General features: G+C 44.1%; 1 protein-coding gene across 1 annotated transcript in view; it reads right to left on the minus strand.

Annotated features, from left to right (window-relative positions):
- LOC130296644 (fer-1-like protein 4) overlaps window positions 1-25,382 on the minus strand; it is a 124,391-nt gene that overhangs the window by 7,475 nt on the left and 91,534 nt on the right. Inside the window, exons 31-37 of the mRNA XM_056548396.1 lie at window positions 20,816-20,986; window positions 13,860-14,014; window positions 10,882-11,042; window positions 7,801-7,886; window positions 7,517-7,615; window positions 2,519-2,760; window positions 356-639 (exon numbers count right to left, since the gene is read on the minus strand). Coding sequence (XP_056404371.1) covers window positions 356-639; window positions 2,519-2,760; window positions 7,517-7,615; window positions 7,801-7,886; window positions 10,882-11,042; window positions 13,860-14,014; window positions 20,816-20,986 — 1,198 coding nt within the window. The remainder of the gene's footprint in view (window positions 1-355; window positions 640-2,518; window positions 2,761-7,516; window positions 7,616-7,800; window positions 7,887-10,881; window positions 11,043-13,859; window positions 14,015-20,815; window positions 20,987-25,382) is intronic.

Below are 25,382 nucleotides of genomic sequence, written 5' to 3' on the forward strand. Positions count from 1 at the left end.
TTAATACAAATTTTTACCTGGGGTGCCCAAACTTTTGATCCCCACTGTACATATTCACACATATACATTGAGTTATAGATATATTCTTTTCCATTCTTTACTCACATCCAGGATGTATATATATTTATACACACACATATACGCTGAGTTATATATATATATATATATATATATAGTTATACACACACATATACATATTCACACATATACGCTGAGTTATATATATATACATAGTTATACACACACATATACGCTGAGTTATATATATATATACATAGTTATACACACACATATACATACACACACATATACATATTCACACATATACGTTGAGTTATATATATTCTTTACTCACAGCCAGGATGTATATATTCCCGCTGGGGTCGCTGTACTGCACGTCTTCCAGTCTTACGTTCTTCCTCTTCTTCTTCCTCTTCTTACTCTTGTCCTCCGCCTCCCGCTCCTCCCTTTCGATATCTTCTTCGCTCTTGAGTTTGACAAATGGCCACCAGCCCTTCATGCGCTTGTTCCTGAAGAGGGAGAAGCGCGGCGTGGCCTTGTCTTTGGCCATCTTTATGGTGCAGTGTGCGGAGGTTTTGGCGCCCCGCACCATGTCATTGAGCTTTAATTCTATGGAACCTGAAACAAAGTAATCGGATGATTGTGACTGAGGAGCCGGAGGTCTCCTTTAATGAGACTTTTTTGTTTTTTCCTTTACTGAATAAGATATTTACATCTTCTGCAGAAATTTATGGGTTAAATACATTCTTACAATACACCTGGAGAACCTATTGTCATTTATACTGCTGGATAGTTGTGAATGACATAAAGGGGAACTCTAAACTGTATCTAAATAAAACTATCACTCAAGACACAGAACTTACTATACTAATATAGTATTGTCAGAAATTGTCTGCATGTCTTTGTGTGATTTGCCCCTGACAGGAAGTTATGTAGTCCTCTCATTGTCTGTGTTGTGTTGTCTCAGCAGCTCCCCAGTTCCTCCCTCTCTCCTGACAGGAAGTTGTGTTGCCCTATCATTGCCAGTGTTGTGTTGTCTGGGCACCTCCCCAGCTCCTTCCTCTCTCCTGACAGGAAGTTGTGTAGCCCTATCATTGCCAGTGTTGTGTTGTCTGGGCACCTCCCCAGCTCCTTCCTCTCTCCTGACAGGAAGTTCTCAGTGTGATGCTGTCTCAGCAGCATCCCAGTTCCTCCCTCTGTCCTAACAGGAAGTTCTGTAGTCTTCTTATTGTCAGTTTTGTGTTGTCTCAGCACCTTCCCAGCTCTTCCCTCTCTCCTGACAAGAAGTTGTGTAGTTCTCTCATTATCAGTGTGATGTTGTCTCTAACATCCATCTCCTTCTTATCTCCTGACAGGAAGTTGTGTAATCCTCTCATTGTTAATATGGTGTTGTCTCAGCAGCTCCATGGCTTCGGACAGGAAGTTGTGTAATCTTCTCATTATGAGTGTGGTGTTGTCTCAGCAGCTCCCCAGCTCCTCCCCCTCTCTCATCATCCTCTGCTGTCTTAGGAGGTGTGGCCGGATCTTGTCTCTGAGCTCTATCCCCGCTCCTGAGTGATACAATCACAATCTCCCTCTCATATATACATATGGATCTTTTTTGGGACATGTAGGGAAGAATGAGGAATGGTTACAGCATGCTGCCTTGTGCTTAGCAATGCCACAGGCAGAGAATCAGACAGGAAATGAATACAGCCAATGCAACCTCCCTGTGTGATAGTCTGCTGGGGGGGGGGGGGGGAGAAGCACTGTGTTTCCCAACATGGTGCCTCCAGCTGTTGCCAAATTACAACTTCCAGCATGTCCTGAGCTGGGAGTTGTAGTTTTGCAAAGGCTGTCCTGTCCAGACATGCTGGGATCTGTAATTTATAAAGGCTGTCCTGTCCAGACATGCTGGGATCTGTAATTTATAAAGGCTGTCCTGTCCGGGCATTAATTGACAGGTATGTAGTTTTAACTAAAAATTTTATTGCAACAATAATTTCACTTAAAGGGGGACTCCAAAAATGGTTTAAATCAACTGATGACAGAAAGTTGAACAGATTTGTAAATTACTTCTATTAAAATATCTTAATCCTTCAAGTACTTATAAGCTTCTGTATGCTCCACAGGAAGTTCTTTTCTTTTTGAATTTCTTTCCTGTCTGACCACAGTGCTCTCTGCTGACACCTCTGTCCATGTCAGGAACTGTCCAGAGTAGGAGAGGTTTGCCATGGGGATTTGCTTGTACTCTGGACAGTTCCTAAAATGGACAGAGATGTCAGTAGAGAGCACTGTGGTCAGACAGAAAGGAAATTCAAAAAGAAAAGAACTTCCTGTGGAGCATACAGAAGCTAATAAGTACTAGAAAGATTAAGATTTTTTTAATAGAAGTAATTTACATATATATTATATACATATATACATAATCTAGATATCAAAATGTGAATAGTGATATTACAATAGTATCAGTATTAGTAAAAAATACAATTTAAAAAAGTTTATAAAGGCGACCTACCTAAGAAGTCATTGGCAGATATACGATCGTAGTCCCAAACCTGGAGGGCGAGTACGGCCGGCTCCCTGAACTCGGACTCCTCTAAGGAGAAGATGGACTCCTTCTTTTTGTATGTGATCTCCTTCTCGGTGGGGAGGTAGTCGAACCGAAACACAAACCTCCAGTTGAAGTTCCCTTCCCCGGTGAGGGAGTTGAAATGTACGTCGGTCTCCTGCTTCTCTCCGTTTATGCCTTGTATCCATCTACAGGAGCGACAACAATTATAGGTTGATTGGTACCGGTTCTATATAATCCAGCAGTATGGGGGTTAATGTGTTCTCTGTATCGGCCTCCAGCTGCCAATATTAATGTCTGCAGTTGGTGAAATAAGTATTGAACACGTCACCATTTTTCTCACTAAATATATTTCCAGAGATGTTGGGAACAACCAAAAAAATCCGTTTATACAAAGAAACCAAAACAAATTGTAAGGATCGGACGTGGCCAGACTGTGCATATTGTGCTCTGGTCAGTAAGGAGTTACAGGCCCGGGCCAATCAGCCGCTGAGAAGGGTATTTCAATCCTCAGCCTTGTAGCTGGGCTTTCATGTGGTTTTAGTCCTGTTCAGTTCAGTTTTAATATCACTCCTGTCTGTGCCTGTTCACACCTGTGACTTTGTTTTAGCCGCAGTTTTTGTAGTCCTTACTCTTTTGTTTAGCTTTTTGCTTAGTACTGTTTGTTCACTGTCTGTACTGGTTGGTTTTATTGTGTCTAGTTTGTATCTGTTATATGACCCTGTATTTAGACTCGTGTTCAGACCTGTTTGTATTTTGCACTTTCCTCTATGGTTAGGCCCTGATCCATTGCTTGCTGCTTTCTCCCTAACCTGGAGTCTGGTTTTGTTCCTGTATTTAAAGGAAAACATCTAATCCCCTATAGGATAGGGGATAAAATGTCTGATCACGGGGGATCCCCAGCAGTGGGGATATCTGTCGTGGCACCCCAGGCATCCGGTGCACAGAGCGAACTCCGCGCCTTGCTGGATGACTGGCGACTACAGTTGCCACGCCCCCTCCATTCATGTCTATGGGAGGAGGTTTGACGGCTACATACTGGATGAGGCTGCTGCCGGCCCGGAGATCGCGGGAGTCCCCAGCGGCAGAACCTCCTCTTCCTTTGGATAGGGGATGAGGTGTTTTCCAGGGGTGTACCCCTTTAATCTGTGCAATCTGAACATGTATTTAGACCTGTTTGTCTTTGTGCTTAGGCCTGGTGTGTTGCTGTATATAGTTGTGTTATGCAGTATCTGTCAATCCTGATCTATATTAGTGTCCGACTTCAGTTCCTGTCCATTCCCTTCATTCCTTGTTATTCTCGCCGCTATATATTTCTTGTTATGCTGTTTTTACTCATATTCTCATTCCTGTCGTATATTTCTTTGGTCCTGAGGCTGATGTCTGTACGCTATATACCTGCTGTTATGTTTCCCTGATATCCGTTTGTTACAACTTTACTTTCCTGATGTTATTTAGTATCGTCATTCCCTGTCTGTTTTTTTAGGTTGTCAACCTTTTGTAGCCTGCTTATTGTTTTGATTCATTTCGGCCCTGCACCCAGTTGTGGAATTGTCGCCTAGAGTGATTACTCAACTCTTTCCACAATAAGCTTAAAAATTGATTCATGTTTAATAATGTAGAAGGACACAGGGAAAAAGTATTGAACACATGAAGAAAGAGAGGTGCCCAAAGGCCTGGAAAGCAAAGACAACAGATGTAATTTATCAGTAAATAAAAGCAATCCAGCTCCTTGTCATTGCAAATTACTATCAGCGGGTTCAGTCCCAACTGATGGCTATAAAAAGGTCTCATTGTCAACATGTCACACAAGACACATCTCATGGTGGGGAAAAGCAAAGAGCTGAAGACACATCTCATGGTGGGGAAAAGCAAAGAGCTTAAGACACATCTCATGGTGTGGAAAAGCAAAGAGCTGAAGACACATCTCGTGGTGGGGAAAAGTCCCACAAGACACATCTCATGGTGGAGAAAAGTTACACAAGACACATTTCATGGTGGGGAAAAGCAAAGAGCTGAACACACATCTCATGATGGGGAAAAGTCACACAAGACACATCTCATGGTGGGGAAAAGTCACACAAGACACATTTCATGGTGGGGAGAAGCAAAGAGCAGAAGACACATCTCATGGTGGGGAAAAGTCACACAAGACACATCTCATGGTGGGGAAAAGTCACACAAGACACATCTCATGGTGGGGAAAAGTCACACAAGACACATCTCATGGCGGGGAAAAGTCACACAAGACACATTTCATGGTGGGACAAAGCAAAGAGCTGAAGACACATTTCATGATGGGGAAAAGCAAAGATCTGAAGACATATCTCATGGTTGGAAAAAGTCACACAAGACACATCTCATGGTGCGGAAAAGCAAAGAGCTGAACACACATCTCATGATGGGGAAAAGTCACACAAGACACATCTCATGGTGGGGAAAAGTCACACAAGACACATTTCATGGTGGGGAGAAGCAAAGAGCAGAAGACACATCTCATGGTGGGGAAAAGTCACACAAGACACATTTCATGGTGGGGAAAAGTCACACAAGACACATCTCATGGTGGGGAAAAGTCACACAAGACACATCTCATGGCGGGGAAAAGTCACACAAGACACATTTCATGGTGGGACAAAGCAAAGAGCTGAAGACACATTTCATGATGGGGAAAAGCAAAGATCTGAAGACATATCTCATGGTTGGAAAAAGTCACACAAGACACATCTCATGGTGCGGAAAAGCAAAGAGCTGAAGACACATCTCATGGTGCGGAAAAGCAAAGAGCTGAAGACACATCTCATGGTGGGGAAAAGCAAAGAGCTGAAGACACATCTCATGGTGGGGAAAAGTCACACAAGACACATCTCATGGTGGAGAAAAGTTACACAAGACACATTTCATGGTGGGGAAAAGCAAAGAGCTGAAGACACATCTCATGATGGGGAAAAGTCACACAAGACACAATCTCATGGTGGGGAAAAGTCACACAAGACACATCTCATGGTGGGGAAAAGTCACACAAGACACATTTCATGGTGGGGAAAAGCAAAGAGCTGAAGACACATCTCATGATGGGGAAAACAAAGACCTGAAGACATATCTCTTGGTGGTGAAAAGTCACACAAGACACATCTCATGGTGGGGAAAAGCAAAGAGCTGTCTTTAGACCTTTCCATCCTAATTGCTGTAAAACATAACAATGGCGTTGGTTGAATGTCCCAGTGAGCTCTGTTGGGGCTAAAAAGACGATCATTTCACCATACATTTGCCTCTAACAGGTGAGAAGAGTAATTCGGAGAATTGTCCAGGAGCCAAGGACACTTGTGGAGAGCTTCAAAAAGACCTGGGATTAGCAAGTACTGATATAGTAATAGTATTTTGTGACGTGTTCAGTACTTATTTCACTGGCTCTATGTTCACAATTTTATATCTTTTTTGTTGAGTAACTTTACTTATCTTCTTCGGATCTGTATTATAGTAAAGGACTCTAGTAGGCCGACCCTTCCGACTTCAGCCGGTCTGGCCACCTGTCTAAAGTGTTTGCGTCAAACTTAAGGCTATGTCTTTTTCTGTGGCCTGCAAAGTCCGGACGCATTTCAGATCATGTAGCCGATCCCTGTCCTGGTGCCGTCACCTCTGCAGGGGACGCAAACAGCCTTTGGAAGAGGGGGTGGAGCAAGCAAAGGGGGCCGGTGCCATATAGGATTCTGAGCTCCTTTGTGGCACAGTTCTTATCCAGGCAAACTGGAAACCCACTAATTTAGGAAGGTCAGTGTTAAAAAGGTGGAAGGGGCTGGTCCTAAGTGTTAAAAAGGTGGAAGGGGCTGGTCCTAAAGAACTTCTTGGTCTTTTACTAATCAAAACCAAGAGATGTGGCTGGAAAAACATAAAAAAAAAACAGCCATACTTACCTACCCTGATCCCTGGCAGCTGCTGTTATGACAGCCCTTGCTCATTAACATTTCCTGTGACAAGTTGTTTTAACAAGACCTGCTGTCTCAGCCAATCAATGGCCACATAGGTATCCTATCTCTGTCAGTGATAGGCTGAGCGGGAAGGTTCTGCAGCCAGAAAGAGCAGGAAGAGAGAAGATCAGTGGACAGGACAGAGGTGGATGGAAGCTGCGGGGGACCGGGGCAAGGTAAGTATGTGTTGTTTTCTATTTTTCCCTTCCCCAGCACCAGATTTATTTTATTTTTTAAAGGATGAGATACCCCTTTAATGGCAAGTATTTCTTATACAGTATGAATTCGGGTAGAAAACAGACATGGTCACACATCTACAATCTTGTATAATGATCTGATTGCTTCTCAGCATAATATCAAAAACTAACAGGTTGTTATTATACATTTTTGATCAAAAAGTACAAGCCCAGTCGCCACGTCAAGGCCACCTATTTAGAGTGGGTCACTAACGTCCCTAGCATAAAATGGCGTAGCACTGGGCGGCGACCACCACAGCCGCGACACCAGTGCCCACGGGTGGGAACGACCCACTGGCAGAGCGGCCCCAATGCCTCTCAAACCAGTCTATGTGCCGCACCTCCCCGCAGACACGGCGCCACGGCAGCAACGGACGCCGCACAGCACCACACCAGTGTGAACAAGGTGTAATAGCCACTTACCATGCTCTCCCAGTCAGACTGAGAGGCTGCTAGGAAAGAAATGGCCCTTGTGTAGCTAACTACTACTTATATAGGGTTGGGCTGAGGGGGTGGGGAAGAGTGCAGACACATGTTCAAACAAAAAAAAAAGGAGGGGATAGAAAACACAGTGTGAATTCGGGTAGAAAACAGACATGGTGCACATCTACAATCTTGTATAATGATCTGATTGCTTCTCAGCATAATATCAAAAACTAACAGGTTGTTAGTATACATATTTCTTATACAGTAGACAGCAATAATCCCCCCCCTCAAAAAAAAGAGAAGCCAGCACGTACCCCTTCACGTAGATATCACTTGACGGCTCCCCAGTGAATGGATTAACATCATCTAGAATTACATCATCTGTGTTCCAAATAATAACACGCAGCTCGTAACTACAAAAAAGAAAACACAAGTATACCTGTAAATGATGACATCGATCTACATACATTATGTTTGTTCCTCAAGTAGAACTTTTGGGTTATAATTTTTTTTGTAACAAATCGATAATTTTAATATTTATCCATCAATTTGAAATGTTGGAGAAAAAAATATGTTTTTAGATATTTGCCACATTTACCTGACGGGTTCACGTGGTTTGATGTTCACAGTTGGCGGGGGAGGAACATCATTTGGGAACATGTCAATCCACATGTGAAGGGACCCCTAGTATATAGAAGTAGAATGTTACATACAGCATCACATGACATTATTAGAATTGTTTCTATCGTATTGCCCTAAGAACATGTTCACAGAGATTTACAGGGCTTGGCTTCCAGCTGACTGTCAATCAAGCAGGGACAGGGAGGGGGAGTGAGGGGGGGTTTCCAGTCCCCAGCAATTCAGGGGATTGGGAACGCCTCTTTGACTATTTGCACAGGAGAATAAAAGCAGTTTTCTATGTTATTATGCTTTATTTTCATCTCTAGGGTAAGTTCACAACTGAAATTCTTCTAGTGAATTATGTTACAGAGCTCGGCTTCCGGCTGACTGTCAATTAATGTTGTTACCCATTGAAGTCAATAGGTAGCAACGTAATCTGCAAGCAAAATTTTAGTACCAGGCAACCAGCAGAGGATAATTTATGTGTGAATGTACCCTTAGAATTCTAAAGACTTTTAAGCATTTTACCCACTGGAGACGTGAGACTATTTTCACACCATATTTTAGTGGTGTCCAGGAAAAACACCCTGGGGAAAATATTTAAAAACCCAAGTTATTTACGTTGCAGTAATGTTAATTGCACCTTATTTTTCTCACCACATTTTCATAGCTCACTTGTAGTGATTTAAAAGTATGTTAGGTTTGGGTTTTCGCGCCATTTTTTTCCCATTTTGCACCATTCTGCACGTGCATTTTTCAGCATTTTACAGAAAGTTACTTTAATGGCGTGTTTGACCATAAGTTGCATTATTGTAAAATTGTGCAATTTTCAGTGTTTTTTAAGAAATCTCAACAAAAACGCAACAAACCGTGTTAGTTACGCTACTAAAGTGGCCCATGTAAACACCACCTAGAGGAGGCAATATTACAAAAAATAAATTGGCAATTCTTGCACATACTGCATGAATTATTTAAAAATGTATACAAAATTTCAAGCTATAACCACTGTAAACAATAACACTGCATCAGCTTTAACCAGTGACCTACATCTACTCCTTCTACCAGTGACCATCTACAACATCTACCAGTGACCATCTACAACTTCTACCAGAGACCATCTACAACTTCTACCTGTGACCATCTACACCTTCTACCAGTGACCATCTACTCCTTCTACCGGTGAACATCTACACCTTCTACCTCTGACCATCTACAACTTCTACCAGAGACCATCTACACTTTCTACCAGTGACCATCTACACCTTCTACCAGTGACCATCTACACCTTCTACCAGTGACCATCTACAACTTCTACCAGTGACTATCTACACCTTCTACCAGTGACCATCTACACCTTCTACCAGTGACCATCTACAACTTCTACCAGTGACCATCTACAACTTCTACCAGAGACCATCTACAGCTTCTACAAGTGACCATCTACACCTTCTACCAGTGACCATCTACACCTTCTACCAGTGACCATCTACAACATCTACCAGTGATCATCTACATCTTCTACCAGGGACCATCTACAACTTCTACCAGTGACCATCTACAACTTCTACCTGTGACCATCTACAACTTCTACCAGAGACCATCTACACCTTCTACAAGTGACCATCTACAACTTCTACCAGTGACCATCTAAAACTTCTACCAGTTACCATCTACACCTTCTACCTGTGACCATCTACAACTTCTACCAGTGACCATCTACAACTTCTACCAGAGACCATCTACACCTTCTACAAGTGACCATCTACAACTTCTACCAGTGACCATCTACACCTTCTACCAGAGACCATTTACACCTTCTACAAGTGACCATCTACAACTTCTACCAGAGACCATTTACACCTTCTACAAGTGACCATCTACAACTTCTACCAGTGACCATTTACAACTTCTACAAGTGACCATCTACACCTTCTACCAGTGACCATCTACGACCTCTACCAGTGACCATCTACAACCTCTACCAGAGACCATTTACAACTTCTACCAGTGACCATCTACACCTTCTACCAGTGACCATCTACAACATCTACCAGTGACCATCTACAACATCTACCAGTGATCATCTACAACATCTACCAGTGACCATCTACATCTTCTACCAGTGACCATCTACAACTTCTACCATTGAACATCTGCAACTTCTACCAGTGACCATCTACAACCTCTACCAGTGACCATCTACAACTTATACCAGAGACCATCTACACCTTCTACCAATGACCATCTACACCTTCTACAAGTGACCATCTACAACATCTACCAGTGACCATAAAACATCTTTTACCAGGGACCATCTACAACTTCTACCAGTGGCCATCTACACCTTCTACCAGTGACCATCTACACCTTCTACCAGTGACCATCTACACCTTCTACCAGTGACCATCTACACCTTCTACCAGTGACCATTTACACCTTCTACCAGAGACCATTTACACCTTCTACAAGTGACCATCTACAACATCTACCAGTGACCATAAAACATCTTTTACCAGGGACCATCTACAACCTCTACCAGTGACCATCTACACCTTCTATCATTGTACCATCTACACCTTCTACAAGTGACCATCTACAACATCTACCAGTGACCATAAAACATCTTTTACCAGGGACCATCTACAACCTCTACCAGTGACCCTCTACACCTTCTATCATTGTACCATCTACACCTTCTACCAGTGACCATCTACACCTTCTATCATTGTACCATCTACACCTTCTACCAGTGACCATCTACACCTTCTATCATTGTACCATCCAGAACCAGTGTACCAACTACAGAAACTGTGAATGCAGGAAAACACACAAAAAATATTTTCAAATGCTTAGGAGGTAAGTGAAACATTTGCCTATTTTTAGGCTGTGCAAACTGTGGTAAACTGTGCTATTTAGACCACAATTTCGGTCACTTTCTGGAAAAACACAAGCGGTACTGCGACATTACCAAAAAGCAGCAATGGCAAACACACCTCTAGTTCAGAGTCAGCCGCACCAGAAGGACTGTTCGGACCTTTCAAAATATTTAACTCCTTACCTGCCCCAGGCCTGGGCTCTCGCTGTTGTACAGGGTCCTCACTTCTACGTGTTCTGGAACCAGCCTGGTGCCGTACTCCGGCATCTCCTCCCAGTGCTGCAGAACATGGAGTGCTTTGTGTTCATCGAAACCGGACAGCAACTCGTCCTCTTTGCTCTTATCTTTGTTGAGGGTGTCCGGGAACAATCAACATGAAATGTTAGAATGTGGGAAACGTTCAAGATTAGATAAAGTTGGTGGAGTTTTTCATTTTACAATTGGTCTTAGAAAACTAAAGTGCTGGAATCTGATTGGTTGCTGTTACAGAAGTACTCCGCCCCTAGACATCTTATTCCCTATCCAAAGGATAGGGGATAAGATGTCTGATCGCAGGGGTCCTGCAGATGGGATCCCGGAGATCTCTGTGCAGCACCTGGCATTCGTTTAGAACACTGGATGCTGACGGTGGGGGTTGTGACGTTGTGGCCACGCCCCTTGTGACATCATGCCACGCCCTCTAAATCCAAATCTATGGGAGGGGGAGTGGCAGCCGCCACACCTATTCCAAAAGACTTGCATTGAGGGGACGTGGTGTAACGTCACGAGGGGGCGTGGCCATGACGTCACGACCCCCGACGCCCTCTCCAAGCATTCAGAACAAAATGTTCTGAATGCTGGGGCAGCGGAGTACCCCTTTAATACTATTTTAGGGCAACAGAACAAATACAATATCTCCCTTTAGAAAACAGAGACAATAGATGTTTCCGACAATCTGCTTCGCTTTTGTTTTGCACCAGTTTTGATATCGCTGATAACTCAAATTACAGGGTAGTTACCACTTTGGGGATCACTTAATCTGCAAGTGCTTAAAATTTAAATATTTCTATATTCAATTGTTTCTTAATCTATAATACAAATATATAAATATAAGAATTGTTTTTTTCTGCCAAAACCCTAAATGAGGTCAAGGTACAAAAATATTTTCTCCCTAGATCTTTATTAAAAATGTGCTTATTTTTCCCTTTTACTTCCTCTGCAGCTGTATGTTCTCTATTTCCTCTCTATACCTGTACACATCCTATATGATTCATCCTGTAAACTGCCTTGTACCTGCTCTCCTCTCTATACCTGTACACATCCTATATGACCCCCCTGTAGACTGCCTTGTATCTGCACTCCTCTCTATACCTGTACACATACTATTTCATTCTCCCTGTAGACTGCCTTGTATCTGCTCTCCTCTCTATACCTGTACACATCCTATTTGATTCTACCTGCAGACTGCCTTGTATCTGCTCTGTTCTCTACACCTGTACACATCCCATATGATTCCCCCTGTAGACTGCCTTGTATCTGTTCTCCTCTTTATATTTGTACACATCCTACATGATTCTACCTGCAGACTGCCTTGTATCTGCTCTCATCTCTATACATCTACACATCCTATTTGATTGATTGTAGACTGCCTTGTATCTTCTCTCCTCTCCATACCTGTACAAATCCTATATGATTCTCTCTGCAGACTGCCTTGTATCTGCTCTCCTCTCTATACCTGTACAAATCCTATATGATTCTCTCTGTAGACTGCCTTGTATCTGCTCTCCTCTCTATACTTTTACACATCATATATGATTCTCCATGTAGACTGCCTTGTATCTGCTCTCCTCTCTATATACCTGTACACATCCTATATGATTCCCCCTGTAGACTGCCTTGTATCTGCTCTCCTCTCTATATCTGTACACATTCTATATGATTCTCCCTGTAGACTGCCTTGTATCTCCTCTCCTCTCTATACCTGTATACATCCTATATGATTCCCCCTGTAGACTGCCTTGTATCTGCTCTCCTCTCTATACACATACACATCCTATATGATTCTCCCTGCAGACTGCCTTGTATCTGCACTCCTCTCTATACCTGTACACATCCTATTTGATTCCCCCTGTAGACTGCCTTGTATCTTCTCTCCTCTTTATACATGTACACATCCTATATGATTCTACATGCAGACTGCCTTGTATCTGCTCTGTTCTCTATACCTGTACACATCCTATATGATTCTCCCAGCAGAATGCCTCGTATCTGCTCTCCACTCTATGTATATACACATCCTATATGATTCCCCCTGTAGACTGCCTTGTATCTACTCTCCTCTCTATATCTGTATACATCCAATATGATTCTCCCTGTAGACTGCCTTGTATCTGTTCTCCTCTCTATATCCAGCCTGTATCATCTGCCCTGTGGGGATTTTCTCCTCCCTGTCTACTATCTGTATGGTCTCTTTTTTTCTCTCTCTATACTTGTACTTATTATTTTCCCAGCAGACTGCCTTGTATCTGCTCTCCTCTCTATACCTGTACACATCCTATATGATTCTCTCTGTAGACTGCCTTGTATTTGCCCTCCTCTCTATACCTGTACACATCCTATATGATTCCCCCTGTAGACTGCCTTGTATCTGCTCTCCTCTCTATACCTGTAAACATCCTATATGATTCTCCCTGCAGACTGCCTTGTATCTGCTCTCCTCTCTATACCTGTACACATCCTATATGATTCTCCCTGTAGACTGCCTTGTATCTGCTCTCCTTTCTATCTCCAGCCTGTGTGATCTGTCCTACAGGGATTCTCTCCCTCCTGTCTACTATCTGATCTGCTTTATAATACACTCCCCTCCCTGCTGTTCTCTCTAACAATGAGAGAGCCGGAAGTCCATCTGGATGTATCCTATCTATTTCTAAGTAGCAGCTTAATGGTAGGAAATTTTTTATGAAGACTATTTAGTACATTGCAGGTTTTTTTTAATTGTACATTTGTTTTTTTATTATATACATTTTTTCTCCTGATCTACAGATTTCAAATAGGGTAGAATTCGAGAGCTATATTCTTACAGCAACCAGAAGGGCTAAAAATAGGCTCTTTATCGATGCCGTTTTCTAATTCCACATATTGATGACCTATCTCCAGGATTTGGAGTCTTTTTATTTTCTTACCTTCGGGAAATATCTCACTGGGAATCTTGAAGATCTTGTTATTGACTTTCACCTCCTCTCTCCTGTATTCTGGAGTCGGCAGGCTGTGCTTCTTACATAGTGAGCTGAGAATCTGTGAAGGTTTGAAGGCATCTCTCCAGGCATTATAGCCATCTCTGTAGAATAAAACATTTTTTGTCAAGTTTAAAAAAAATTAAAAAATTTAACTTTTATATATTTTTCATGCGTAAGATATTTTTTATCATCTATACATTTTTTTTATGTGGTTTGTTTAATATATTGGTGTTTGGTCTTTCTTGTTTAAATGAAATCTGTCACCATTGTCACCTGCACTAACCTGTTGGTACCAACAGATAATGCAGGTGACACTGATGACAACGGTACTTACCTTGTCCCGTTCCATGCAGGGGATCTCCGGTAATCTTGTAAAGTTCCACGGGGTGTGAACCCTCTGCGTCACTTACCGAGTTCTTTTAGCCGATCCTTATGATGGAACGGCCTCGGTTGACTGCTCAGATCAGGGGAACAACCCCTAACAGATTTCAAAGATTAATAAATAGGGAATCTTTCTGGATATTTAATCTTAACACATTATCCCCGGCAGGTCTGAATGATGTTATTGAAAAAACAGATTTTTAGAACATCGCTATATATGCTCACATTTTATTGTTTTGAGTATCATTATGTGTAATTTTCATGTCTATATATATATATATATATATATATAAGTTTTTGATCTGATATATAATTGTGTCGCCTTGTTAAACTGATGTGAAGGTGTCGCCTTAAGTGAAGTTGATACTGATGTGAAGGTGCACTGGATTTTGTGTAATGTGTAACCACGCCTGACGAAAAAGCCGGAACGGCTTTGAAACGCGTTGCGTGGATCCTTTGTGTGCAATAAATTTACCCATATATACTTCTTGTGGCAGCGTGATTCATCTCCCTTTCTTGGATCTCCTTTTATCTACATTTGCGCCTGGACGCTGGGAGCCGCAGCAGCCGCGATTACAGGATTCCTGATCGAGCGCATTGAGTCTTGTGCCTCCATTCGCACAACTCGCATAGGTGAGTGCGTTTTGATTGGGCTCTTCACTATTTCATCCATCAGGTTCCATCCAGGGGCACGCACCCTGTTCTCTTTTGTATTGTACAGATCAGGAACTTGGAAGTAGAGATCACCACAGAAGGAGTCGGCTCACACTAGATGGCGCTGGTGAGCACCAGGTTTGGGAACCTGAAACTGCAAGATGTAACAGAGCTGTAAGTGTTCAGGTGTTGGAGTAGCAGCTCCAAACAGCTTAGAATGGTCAGGCAGTCCGAACCAATCCAGGAGAGGAAAAACAGGAACAGAGGATAAAGCAGGAACGAACTCAGGAACAAGCAAAGGTCAATAAACAGGATACAGCAGGTCAGATAACAGGTGCCTTTGCTCATGGTATAAACGCTAGTAGATCAGGTAAAGACTGGAAGTTCAGAGGCTCCTTATATGGCAAGGGCAGGTGTGTGATTGGAGAGAGGGCTTGATCATGGGCATGCACGGACCTTCAGAGCAACTGACCCAGTGTGACCTCTGCTGGAAGCATCAGGAACAGGAGCAGATGCAGAAGTCACAGTTCTCAGTCTGGAGCGAGAAAGCGGAGTTGTGCGTGCTGCACGTCCCCGGAAGACGGTGGATCGAAGTACATGTTGGCGGATGCAAAACGCTGGCGTTACAGTACCACCCTCACGTCCCCTCTTCTTTGTCCTGATACGCTGGAAGAATTTCCTGAGAAGACTTGGGGCATTAATATTCTCCTCAGGTTCCCAGGAACGCGCTTCAGGACCATAGTTCTTCCAATCTACAAGAAAAAAATCTCCTCCCACTGACAGTCTTTGAATCGAGGATGTCTTTGATTTCAAATTCAGACTCCTTGCCTGCAGGTACAGAAGTAGAGGGAAAAGATTTGGAGTAGGAATTCAGGATCAAAGGCTTCAGCAGAGAAACATGAAAGGAGTTGGGTATCCTGAGAGAAGGCGGTAAACGGGCTTGTAGGAAACAGGATTTATTTGCTCCAAAACTTCAAACGGACCCAAGAACCAAGGAGCAAATTTATAGCATGGTATCTTTATTCGGATATTCCGTGAGGAAAGCCAAACTTTGTCGCCCGGAGAGAACTGAGGAGGCGTTCTTTGCCTTGTGTCAGCATTCTTTTTCATACGGGACACCGCCCGAGAGATGGCGTCTTTGGTTTAGTCTCAGATCTTGATGAAGTCTCTGTAAGAGGTTTTGGCAGCAGGAACCACAGAACTTGCAGACATAGGCAAAGGAGCATGAGGATGAAGGTCGTACACAATGTAGAAAGAAGAAGACCCTGTAGACTCTCCAGTATGGCTGTTATAGGAGAATTCTGCCCAAGGCAGAAGATGAACCCAGTCATTATTCTGTGCAGATAATTCTCCAGGATCTGATTCACTCGTTCTACTTGCCCATTGGTCTGTGGATGATATGCTGAAGAGAAGTCCAGTTTGACTTTAAGTAGTCCACAGAAATGGGAGGTGAATTGTACTCCACGGTCAGAGACAATATGCAGGGGTAGGCCATGCAAACGGAATATGTGCTCCACAAATGGATGAGCCAGACGACTTGCAGACGGTAGTCCAGGAAGTGGGATGAAATGTGCCATCTTAGAAAACCTGCCGACCACCAACCAGATAGTAGAACAGCCAGCAGAGAGCAGAAGATCAGTAATAAAGTCCATAGCGATTTGTTGCCAAGGAACTTCAGGAATGGGCAGACCAGCTGGTTTGGTTTTGGAAGCCTGGAAGCACAGGAGGAACAGGCAGCCACAAACTCACGAACATCTTTAGGGAGAGTGGGCCACCAGTAATGACGACTCACAAGGTCAAGAGTCTTACGCTCCCCAGGATGACCAGCATACTTGGAATAATGTCCCCAAAACAGAATCTTCTTTCTCTTGGCTGATGGAACAAAGATATTTCCAGGAGGAATGTCTCTTACTTGGATAGGAGCTACCAACACCGACCGCACAGGATCCACGATGTGTTCGGGTTCCTCACGCTGGTCTGTGGAATCAAAAGAACGGGAAAGGGCATTCACCTTCACATTCTTGTCTGCAATCTTAAAATGCAGAAGGAAGTTAAATCTAGCAAAGAAGAGTGCCCATCGGGCCTGTCGAGGATTCAGACACTGTGTAGACTGGAAATAAGTAAGATTTTTTGGGTCAGTATAGATTACCGTCGGATACAGTGCCCCTTTCAGAAGATATCGCCATTCTTCTAAGGCCATCTTGACAGCTAAAAGCTCTCTATCGCTAATGGTATAGTTTCTCCAGCACCGACAGAAGAAGCGTCCACTTCAAGGAAGAATTGTTTGGAAGTGTCAGGATGATGAAGAACTGGTAACGCAGTTTTTTAGTTGCAAGAAGGCAGATTCCGCCTCAGAGGTCCCCTTTTTAGCATACACTACCTTCTTAGTCAGGGCAGAAATAGGAGCGGTGAGAGATGAGAAGTTGGGGATGAACTGCCTGTAGAAGTTAAGATGTCATCCAGGTACACTACTACGCGGGAATACAGCAGATCTCTGAAGATATCATTCACAAATTCCTGGAAGACTGCAGGTGCATTACAGAGGCCGAAGGGCATGACCAAGAATGGCCATCACGAGTGTTGAAAGCCGTCTTCCACCCGTCGCCTTCACGTATTCGGATAAGGTCATATGCCCCTCGCAGATCCAACTTGGTAAAGATCCGGGCACCACAAATGCAGTCAAGCAGTTCAGAGATTAGTGGCAGAGGATACTTATTCTTTACAGTAATCTAATTTAGTCCACGATAGTCTATGCATGGTCGCAAAGAGCCATCTTTCTTTGCCACGAAGAAGAAGCCGGGTCCCACCGGAGAAGTAGACTTTCGGATAAACCCCTTCTCAAGGTTTTCTTTAACATATTCAGACATAGACTGAGTCTCGGGCAATGACAATGGGGAGACTCTTCCTCATGGGGGAGAAGTCCCAGGGAGTAAGTAAATCAGGCAATCATAAGGTCGAAGACGTGGCAGAGTCTCAGCTTTTTTTTCTTGCAGAATACATCTGCATATGCCGCATATTGTGGGGGGGGGGGAGGCCAGACAGACTTGTGAGCATCAGAAGAGGAGATGCTGGTTGAACCTCAGACAGGCAAGTACTATGGCATTGAGGTCCCCAAGGAAGGATACTCCCAGTGTTCCAATCCAGGACAGGATCATGCTGACGAAGCCAGGGCTTCCAACCGCCGGCGTTACACTTCTCCGTTAGCTTCAGCTCTGGGCCCGGCTTGGGGCACAGGCGGAGCTTAATGACGCCACTGCTGCTGTTTGCAGGATTGGGGACCGAGCAGAGAGCTGGGTCCTGCTGCTGGAGAACAGCAGCAGTGACATCACTAAGCTCCACCCGTGCCTCAAGCCGGGCCGGAGATCCCCTGCACGGAACGGGACAAGTTAAGTACCTTTGTCATCAGTGTCACCTGCACTTCCTATCAGTACCGACAGGTTAGTGCAGGTGACACTGGTGACAGATTTCCTTTAATATATTGGTGTTTGATCGTTCTTGTTTAACCCCTTAAGGACCCATGATGTACTGGTACTTCATGAGTCCGCTCCTGTTCTATATATCGCGGGTCCACGGTCATAACGGGTGAGGCCCGTGGCTAATAGCTATTAACCCTTTAGACGCGGCGTTCAAATTTGAATGCTGCGTCTAAAGTGAAAGTAAATCATTGCCGGTTAGCTCAGTGGGCTGTTCGGGATGTCCGTGGCGAAATCGGGGCATCCCGAACAGCTGTGACAAAGCAGGAGGGTCCCTTACCTGCCTCCTGGTGTCCGATCGCAGAATGACTGCTCAGTGCCTGAGATCCAGGCATGAGCAATCAAGCGGCAGAATCATCGATCAGTGGTTTCCTATGGGAAACCATTAATCAATGTAAAAGATCAGTGTGTGCAGTGTTATAGCCCCCTATGGGATAACAATGATCAGTGTAAGAGATCAGTGTGTGCAGTGTTATAGCCCCCTATGGGAGCTATAATAAAAATCATTTAACCCCTTCCCTAATAAAAGTTTGAATCACCCCCCTTTTCCCATAAAAAAAAAAAACTGTGTAAATAAAAATTAAAATAAACATATGTGGTATCGCCGCATGCAGAAATGTCCGAATTATAAAAATATATCATTAATTAAACCGCACGGTCAATGGCGTACGTGCAAAAAAATTCAAAACTCCAAAATTGCGTATTTTTGGTCACTATTTATATCATGAAAAAATGAATAAAAAGTCTGATCAATACAAAAATGGTACCGCTAAAAACTTCAGATCACGGCGCAAAAAAATAAGCCCTCATACAAGGAAAAATAAAAAAGTTATAGGGGTCAGAATATAACAATTTTAAAAGTATAAATTTTCCTGCATGTAGTTATGATTTTTTCCATTTTTTACGACAAAATCACCTATATAAGGAGGGGATCATTTTAATCGTATGGAACTACAGAATAATGATAAGGTGTCATTTTTACTGAAAAATGTACTGTGTAGAAACAGAAGCCCCCAAAATTTACAAAATTGCGTTTTTTTCAAATTTTGTCTCACAATGATTTTTTTTCCGTTTCGCTGTAGATTTTGGGGTAAAATGACTGACGTCATTACAAAGTAGAATTGGTGGATTTTAAGGTGCAAAACTGAAAGAGTTATGATTTTTTAAAGGTAAGGAGGAAAAAACGAAAATGCAAAAACAGAGAAACCCCGGGTCCTTAAGGGGTTTAGATATTGCTATTTGGTCTTTATTGTTTAAACGGTTCCTCTCATTAAAACAAATTTTTTCTATTGCACTCCTTATGGTAAATAAAAAATATTTCTAATATACTTTGCTTTTAAAAAAGAAAGTTTTCTATGTTTTATTTGTGCTTAAAAAGCTCCAGAGCACATTTCCCCCCATCTCATACAAAGACTTTGGACCGAAGTCCAAACACAGGAAGTGCAGCCTGGAGTGCTGAGGGGTGTGTGTCCAACCAACAGCATATGGCAGTTAAGTGTGAGAGGAGCTATGATTGGATGAGGCTGGACACCCCCCCCCCCCCTTAGCACTCCCGGCTGCACTTCCTGTGTTTGGACCTCGGTCCTAAGTCTGTGTATAAGATGGAGGAAAATGTGCTCTGGAGCTTTTTTAAGCACAAATAAAACATAGAAAACTTCATTTTTTTTAAACAAAGTATATTAGAAATATTTTTTACTTACCATAAGGAGAGCAATAGCAAATATTTTTTTATTGAGAGTTACCCTTTAATATATTTAATATATTGGTGTTTGGTTGTTCTTGTTTAATATATTGGTGTTTGGTCTTTATTGTTTAATATATTTAATATATTGGTGTTTGGTTGTTCTTGTTATACATATTGGTGTTTGGTTCTTCTTGTTTAATGTATTTGTGTCTGGTTTTTATTGTTTAATATATTGATGTTTGGTCTGTCTTGTTATATATATTGATGTTTGGTCTGTCTTGTTTAATATATTGGTGTTTGGTTGTTCTTGTTATATATATTGGTGTTTGGTTCTTGTTAAATGTATTTGTGTCTGGTTGTTATTGTTTAATATATTGATGTTTGGTCTGTCTTGTTATATATATTGATGTTTGGTCTGTCTTGTTTAATATATTGGTGTTTGGTTGTTCTTGTTATATTTATTGGTGTTTGGTCTTTTTTGTACTGGTTGTTCTTGTTTAATGTATTGGTGTTTGGTCTTTCTTGTATTGGTTGTTCATGTTTAATGTATTGGTGTTTGGTCTTTCTCATTAAGTATACATTGGGTTGTTTAAATTACCACAGCATCTTGACAATGGATGGAGAATAGGCAAAGAGGATCTAACAGGTCACTATTAGAGGTTAAACCCCAAAAATATGATATTAATACAGTCACGCTTCCCTCCACTTACACGTCATATTGCAGAGCGAGGCCGCAGTTCGCCCGGTGATTACTGTAGAAACGATTTTCCAGGTCCAATTTAGTCTCACCGATCAAATCGTCAGACCCAATAAGGTCGTGGTCAAAGATAGAAACGGTCAGTTCTGATTCTACGGGGAACGAGATGGTCATATCAAAGACCCTGTATGAAACACAAAATAAAAGAACTGAATTATTACATCTCATATGTTACAGCAATGAGCAGATCATCTTACAATGAAAATTTTAATATTAAAAGTAAACTCCAATAAGTAAATTGTAGAAGGTATTTAGAGGATCATTTAGACCTTCTGAAGAATCTTTTTTTATAATCTTAAATCATTATATATAGGGAGGAGCGAATCAAATCCGAATCCGAATTCGTTACGAATTTCCCCAAAAATTTGATTTGCAACGAATGCGAATATCGCCACGATTCGATCGCCCAAATCGCTTCATTAAACTCCATTTAGTGCGGTCAAGGCTCCAGGGCATCTAAAATGGCGGATTCACATGTGAGGACATGGGGCAAGGAATCCTGGGAAGGCGGGTAGGCGGGATGACCCTGAATCACGTGCAGCATGCAGCCTATCAGCACCCAGCCACTCCTGTGATGTCACAGCCCTATATAATCGGCAGCCATCTTGCGGCCAGTCACATCAGCGTTCTATAACAGAGAGCAGTGTGTGTTGCACAGAAAAGCATTTTTCCAGCAGCAATTCACCTCCCAGTCACATCAGCATTCTATTGCAGAAAGAGAGGGACAGAGAGCAGTGTGTGTTGCACAGAGAAGCTTTTTTGCAGCAGTGATTCACCTCAAGCTCAAATCCAGTGCCAGTTAGGGTGAGAAGAGCACTAAAAGCATATTGTCCTCTATTAAGTGTAACCTGTGCATACATCTAAGTGGTGTACCATTTTGTTCCTGTTAAAGTCTTAAGGGCCTAGATACTGTGAAAGGCCAGCCAAAAGTACACACCGGCTGGTGTTGTACACAAATACTGTTTTAAGCGTAGTGGAGCGCATTGTCCTACCCTCATATACGCACTAAGTATGTCAGGCAGAGAAGTGCACAGAGGAGTGGCAGAGGCCTAAATTCATCAGGCAGGAGTCACAGCGAGAGGCCTGAGCTCCCAGTATCGACTAGCGGTCGTTTCTCGACCAGCAACCCATCTGCCATCATCAATTGGTTAACATGATCATCCACTTCATCACCAGTGACATCTGACACCCTCAGGTGGGTTCCTCAGACACAACCCTCAGTTGGCAATGCCCGGGAGCAGTCCCTGTCCTCCCATTGCCTTTGTCCTATGCTGTTCCCTCTCCTAGAGAAGTATCTTATGCTGTGGGTTCAGCTCCACTATTCACTGAGGACGATCTAATAGAGGACAGTCAGCAGCTACTGCCCAGCCAAGAAGGGGAGGAGACATGCGCCGCTTCTTCCGCTAGGCGGGCAAGTAGTGATGAGGATAGTGACGTGGGAGGCGGTGGTGCCAGGGTTCAGGTTCCTGAAGCAGACACTGTTGAGGAACCTGAGGAGGACATCAGTGACGTGCAGACACTTGTTGATGATGGAGCTGATCGCACTTGGGAGTCGGGTGCAGAAGGGGCTTCATCATCATCCGGAGAAGAGAGTGGCAGGTTGCCCTTGAGGCAGCAGCTGAGCCAGCAAGGCGGTAGCATGGTTGGCAGTCAGCATGGTGGCAGAAGTGGAAAGTCTGAAGCCAAACATGCACGGGGGAGACCACCTGCTTCGCGGCAGCCTACCTTCCCGGAATGTAGTGGAACAGGGGTTCCTGGAGTAGGTGGCAGTAGCAGACAATTAGTGCGGACTGTTGGTGGGAAAATCAGCTACTCGGCGGTGTGGCAGTTTTTCATCAAGCATCTGGAGGAGGTTCACGTAGCCACATGCAAGTTATGTCGGCAGAAGGTGAAGCATGGCCAGGGTCCCAATGTTGCCACCACAGCCCTGCGTCAAAATATGCTGCGCTGCCATAAAGTGGCATGGGAGAACCGTGGCTCCGATGTGGTGGTCAAGCCTGCTGCATCACCCAGTGGCACGCTGCTCCCTGTTTCAGGCAGGCAAGGGTCCACCACCTCAGCCAAAGGGAGCTGTTTGTCAAATCCTCCTTCTGTCGCTCCTGCTTCTTCCGCTCTTAGTCAGCCATTCCGCCAACAATCCATCGGCGAAGCCATGTCCAAGAGACAACAGTATGCGCCCACTCATCCAACGGCGCAGAAGCTGAATGTGCTCCTGTCCAAGTTGCTGGTGTTGCAGTCCCTCCTTTTCAAATGGGGGACTCTGCACCTTTCAGAGAATTGATGGCTTGTGCCGAGCCGAGGTGGAGAGTCCCAAGTTGTCATTTCTTTCCGAAGAAGGCAGTAACAGCCCTGCACAATTTTGTGGAACAGAAGGTGGGCCAGTCCTTGAGCCTGGTGGTGTGTACCAAAGTGCACGGCAGCGCCGACGTCTGGAGCTGTAACTACGGGCAGGGACAATACATGTATTTTACGGCCCACTGGGTAAATGTGGTTCCTGCACAGCCACAACACCAACTTGGACAGGTCACGCCGCTTTCTCCTCCACACTCTCAGGCCGTTGGTCCTGTGACAGTGTGCGACTCCGCCTCCTCATCTTCCACCATATCCTCAGCCTCCACTGCCCGCACAAGTCTCCGTGCCCCTCCAGCATACCATGTGTGCAGGACAGGGTGGTTTCACGCTGTTCTTCACATGGTTTGCCTTGGTGAACGGAGTAACACAGGGGAGGAACTGCTCAAAGTAACAGCTTTATGAGTCAAGTCAGTCCCTGTCATCTGTCAAGTCAGCGTGGTCTGCAATCAATTGTCCAGTCCTATTACAAGTCCCAGCAAGCCCTTAATGTCTCTGTGTCACTGGTCACCTCCTTGGGCCCTGGCTGAACTGTATAGACTTTACCAACTGTCTACCCTCAGTAAAGCTACCGTTGTCCGTAACTTTGCATCGGAGTCTTTATTGTCCCCATGCCTAGCCCAGAATCCAACGTTACACCTTTGGGTGGTTATAGGCTTAACCACACCCTGGCGTCATTCATCTTCCCTGCACCACACACCCTGCCACCACACTGAGACATGTGCCCTGCATGGGACACGTGTCAGTCTGGTTGTCAAGCGGTTCCTGAAGTGTCCCCCCGCCCATTTGCAAGACATCCTAACAATGAGAAGGAAACTTTGCATGCACTTCAGCCACTCGTACACCGCAAAACACACCCTCCTTGAGCTGCAGCGTCAGAATGGTATCCCCCAACATAGTCTGATTTGCAACGTTTCCACACGTTGGAATTCCACCCTCCATATGTTGGACAGACTATACGAACAGATAAAAGCCATCACTGATTTCTTGATGATCCAAGCGGATAGGGGTACTCCCCTGTGTAACTTCAATGTCAACCAGTGGCAGCTCATACGTGACACCTGCCGTTTGCTCAGGCCCTTTGAGGAAGCCACATTATTAGCCAGTCGCCAGGATTACGGGATGAACAAAGTCATTTCACTGCTTCATATCCTACAACAAGTGTTGGAAACGATGGTTGGTAAGGGCAATGGAGATGTGGTGCCTACATCTTATGGCCACATGAGCCCTGTGGGGGCTGACCTAGAGGAGGAGGGCCACAGTGGAGCACAGTTTATCTTTTGCGAGATGGGCAGTTTTTCTAGTCATCTGACAGGAGAAGAGGAGCAGCCAGAAGAGATAGAGGGTTATGAGGAAGGCGAGACAGAGGACCCAGACACACCGTGGCAGAATGCAGTGGAGATGGAGGCAGGTAGTCCATCCGAGTCACTTGCACAAATGGCACGATGCATGCTCACTTGCTTGCGTAGTGACTGCCGAATTGTCACCATTCGGCAGCGGGATGACTTCTGGCTCTCCACCTTATTGGACCCTCGCTACCGGCACAAAATGGGGGCCTAGTGACCTACTACAGAGACATCCTACGTAGTCAGTTGGCCGATGCCCATCGTCCATCCTCTTGCAGCTCTTACTCGGGGGGCCCTCTGTGCTCACCTTCCACTGCCATTGCTTCTGGGGAGGGGAGGGGTGGCAGGAGCAGTACCAGCTCAATGAGCAGCAGCCTGAGTCTATAGTCGCTGATGAGTACCTTTCTTCACCTACATAGTGAAGCAACTCATCAGCAGCAGGTAGACATGGAGCAGGACCTGAACCAGCAGGTGGTGGCATACCTAGACATGGCCATGCCAACAAACTTTGAAGATCCGCTGGACTTCTGGGCAGCCAAACTTGATTTGTGGCCGCAACTAGCAGAGTTTGGAAAAGCTGTCCTACTCGGTCAGTAGTGTGCCATCAGAGCGGGTGTTTAGTGCGGCGGGGGCCATAGTCACCCCAAGGAGAACTTGTCTGTCCACGAAAAATGTGGAGAGACTGACCTTTGTGAAAATTAATCAGGGATGGATCAGCCAGGATTTCCAGCCACCAATGCCAGATGCCTCAGAGTAGATTGACCATGGTGCCACACCAACATTTCCCAAATATGGATAGTGCCAAACAGATTTATGGCGCTACTC

This window comes from Hyla sarda, chromosome 12, assembly GCF_029499605.1.
Source record: "Hyla sarda isolate aHylSar1 chromosome 12, aHylSar1.hap1, whole genome shotgun sequence".
Lineage (NCBI taxonomy): Eukaryota > Metazoa > Chordata > Amphibia > Anura > Hylidae > Hyla > Hyla sarda.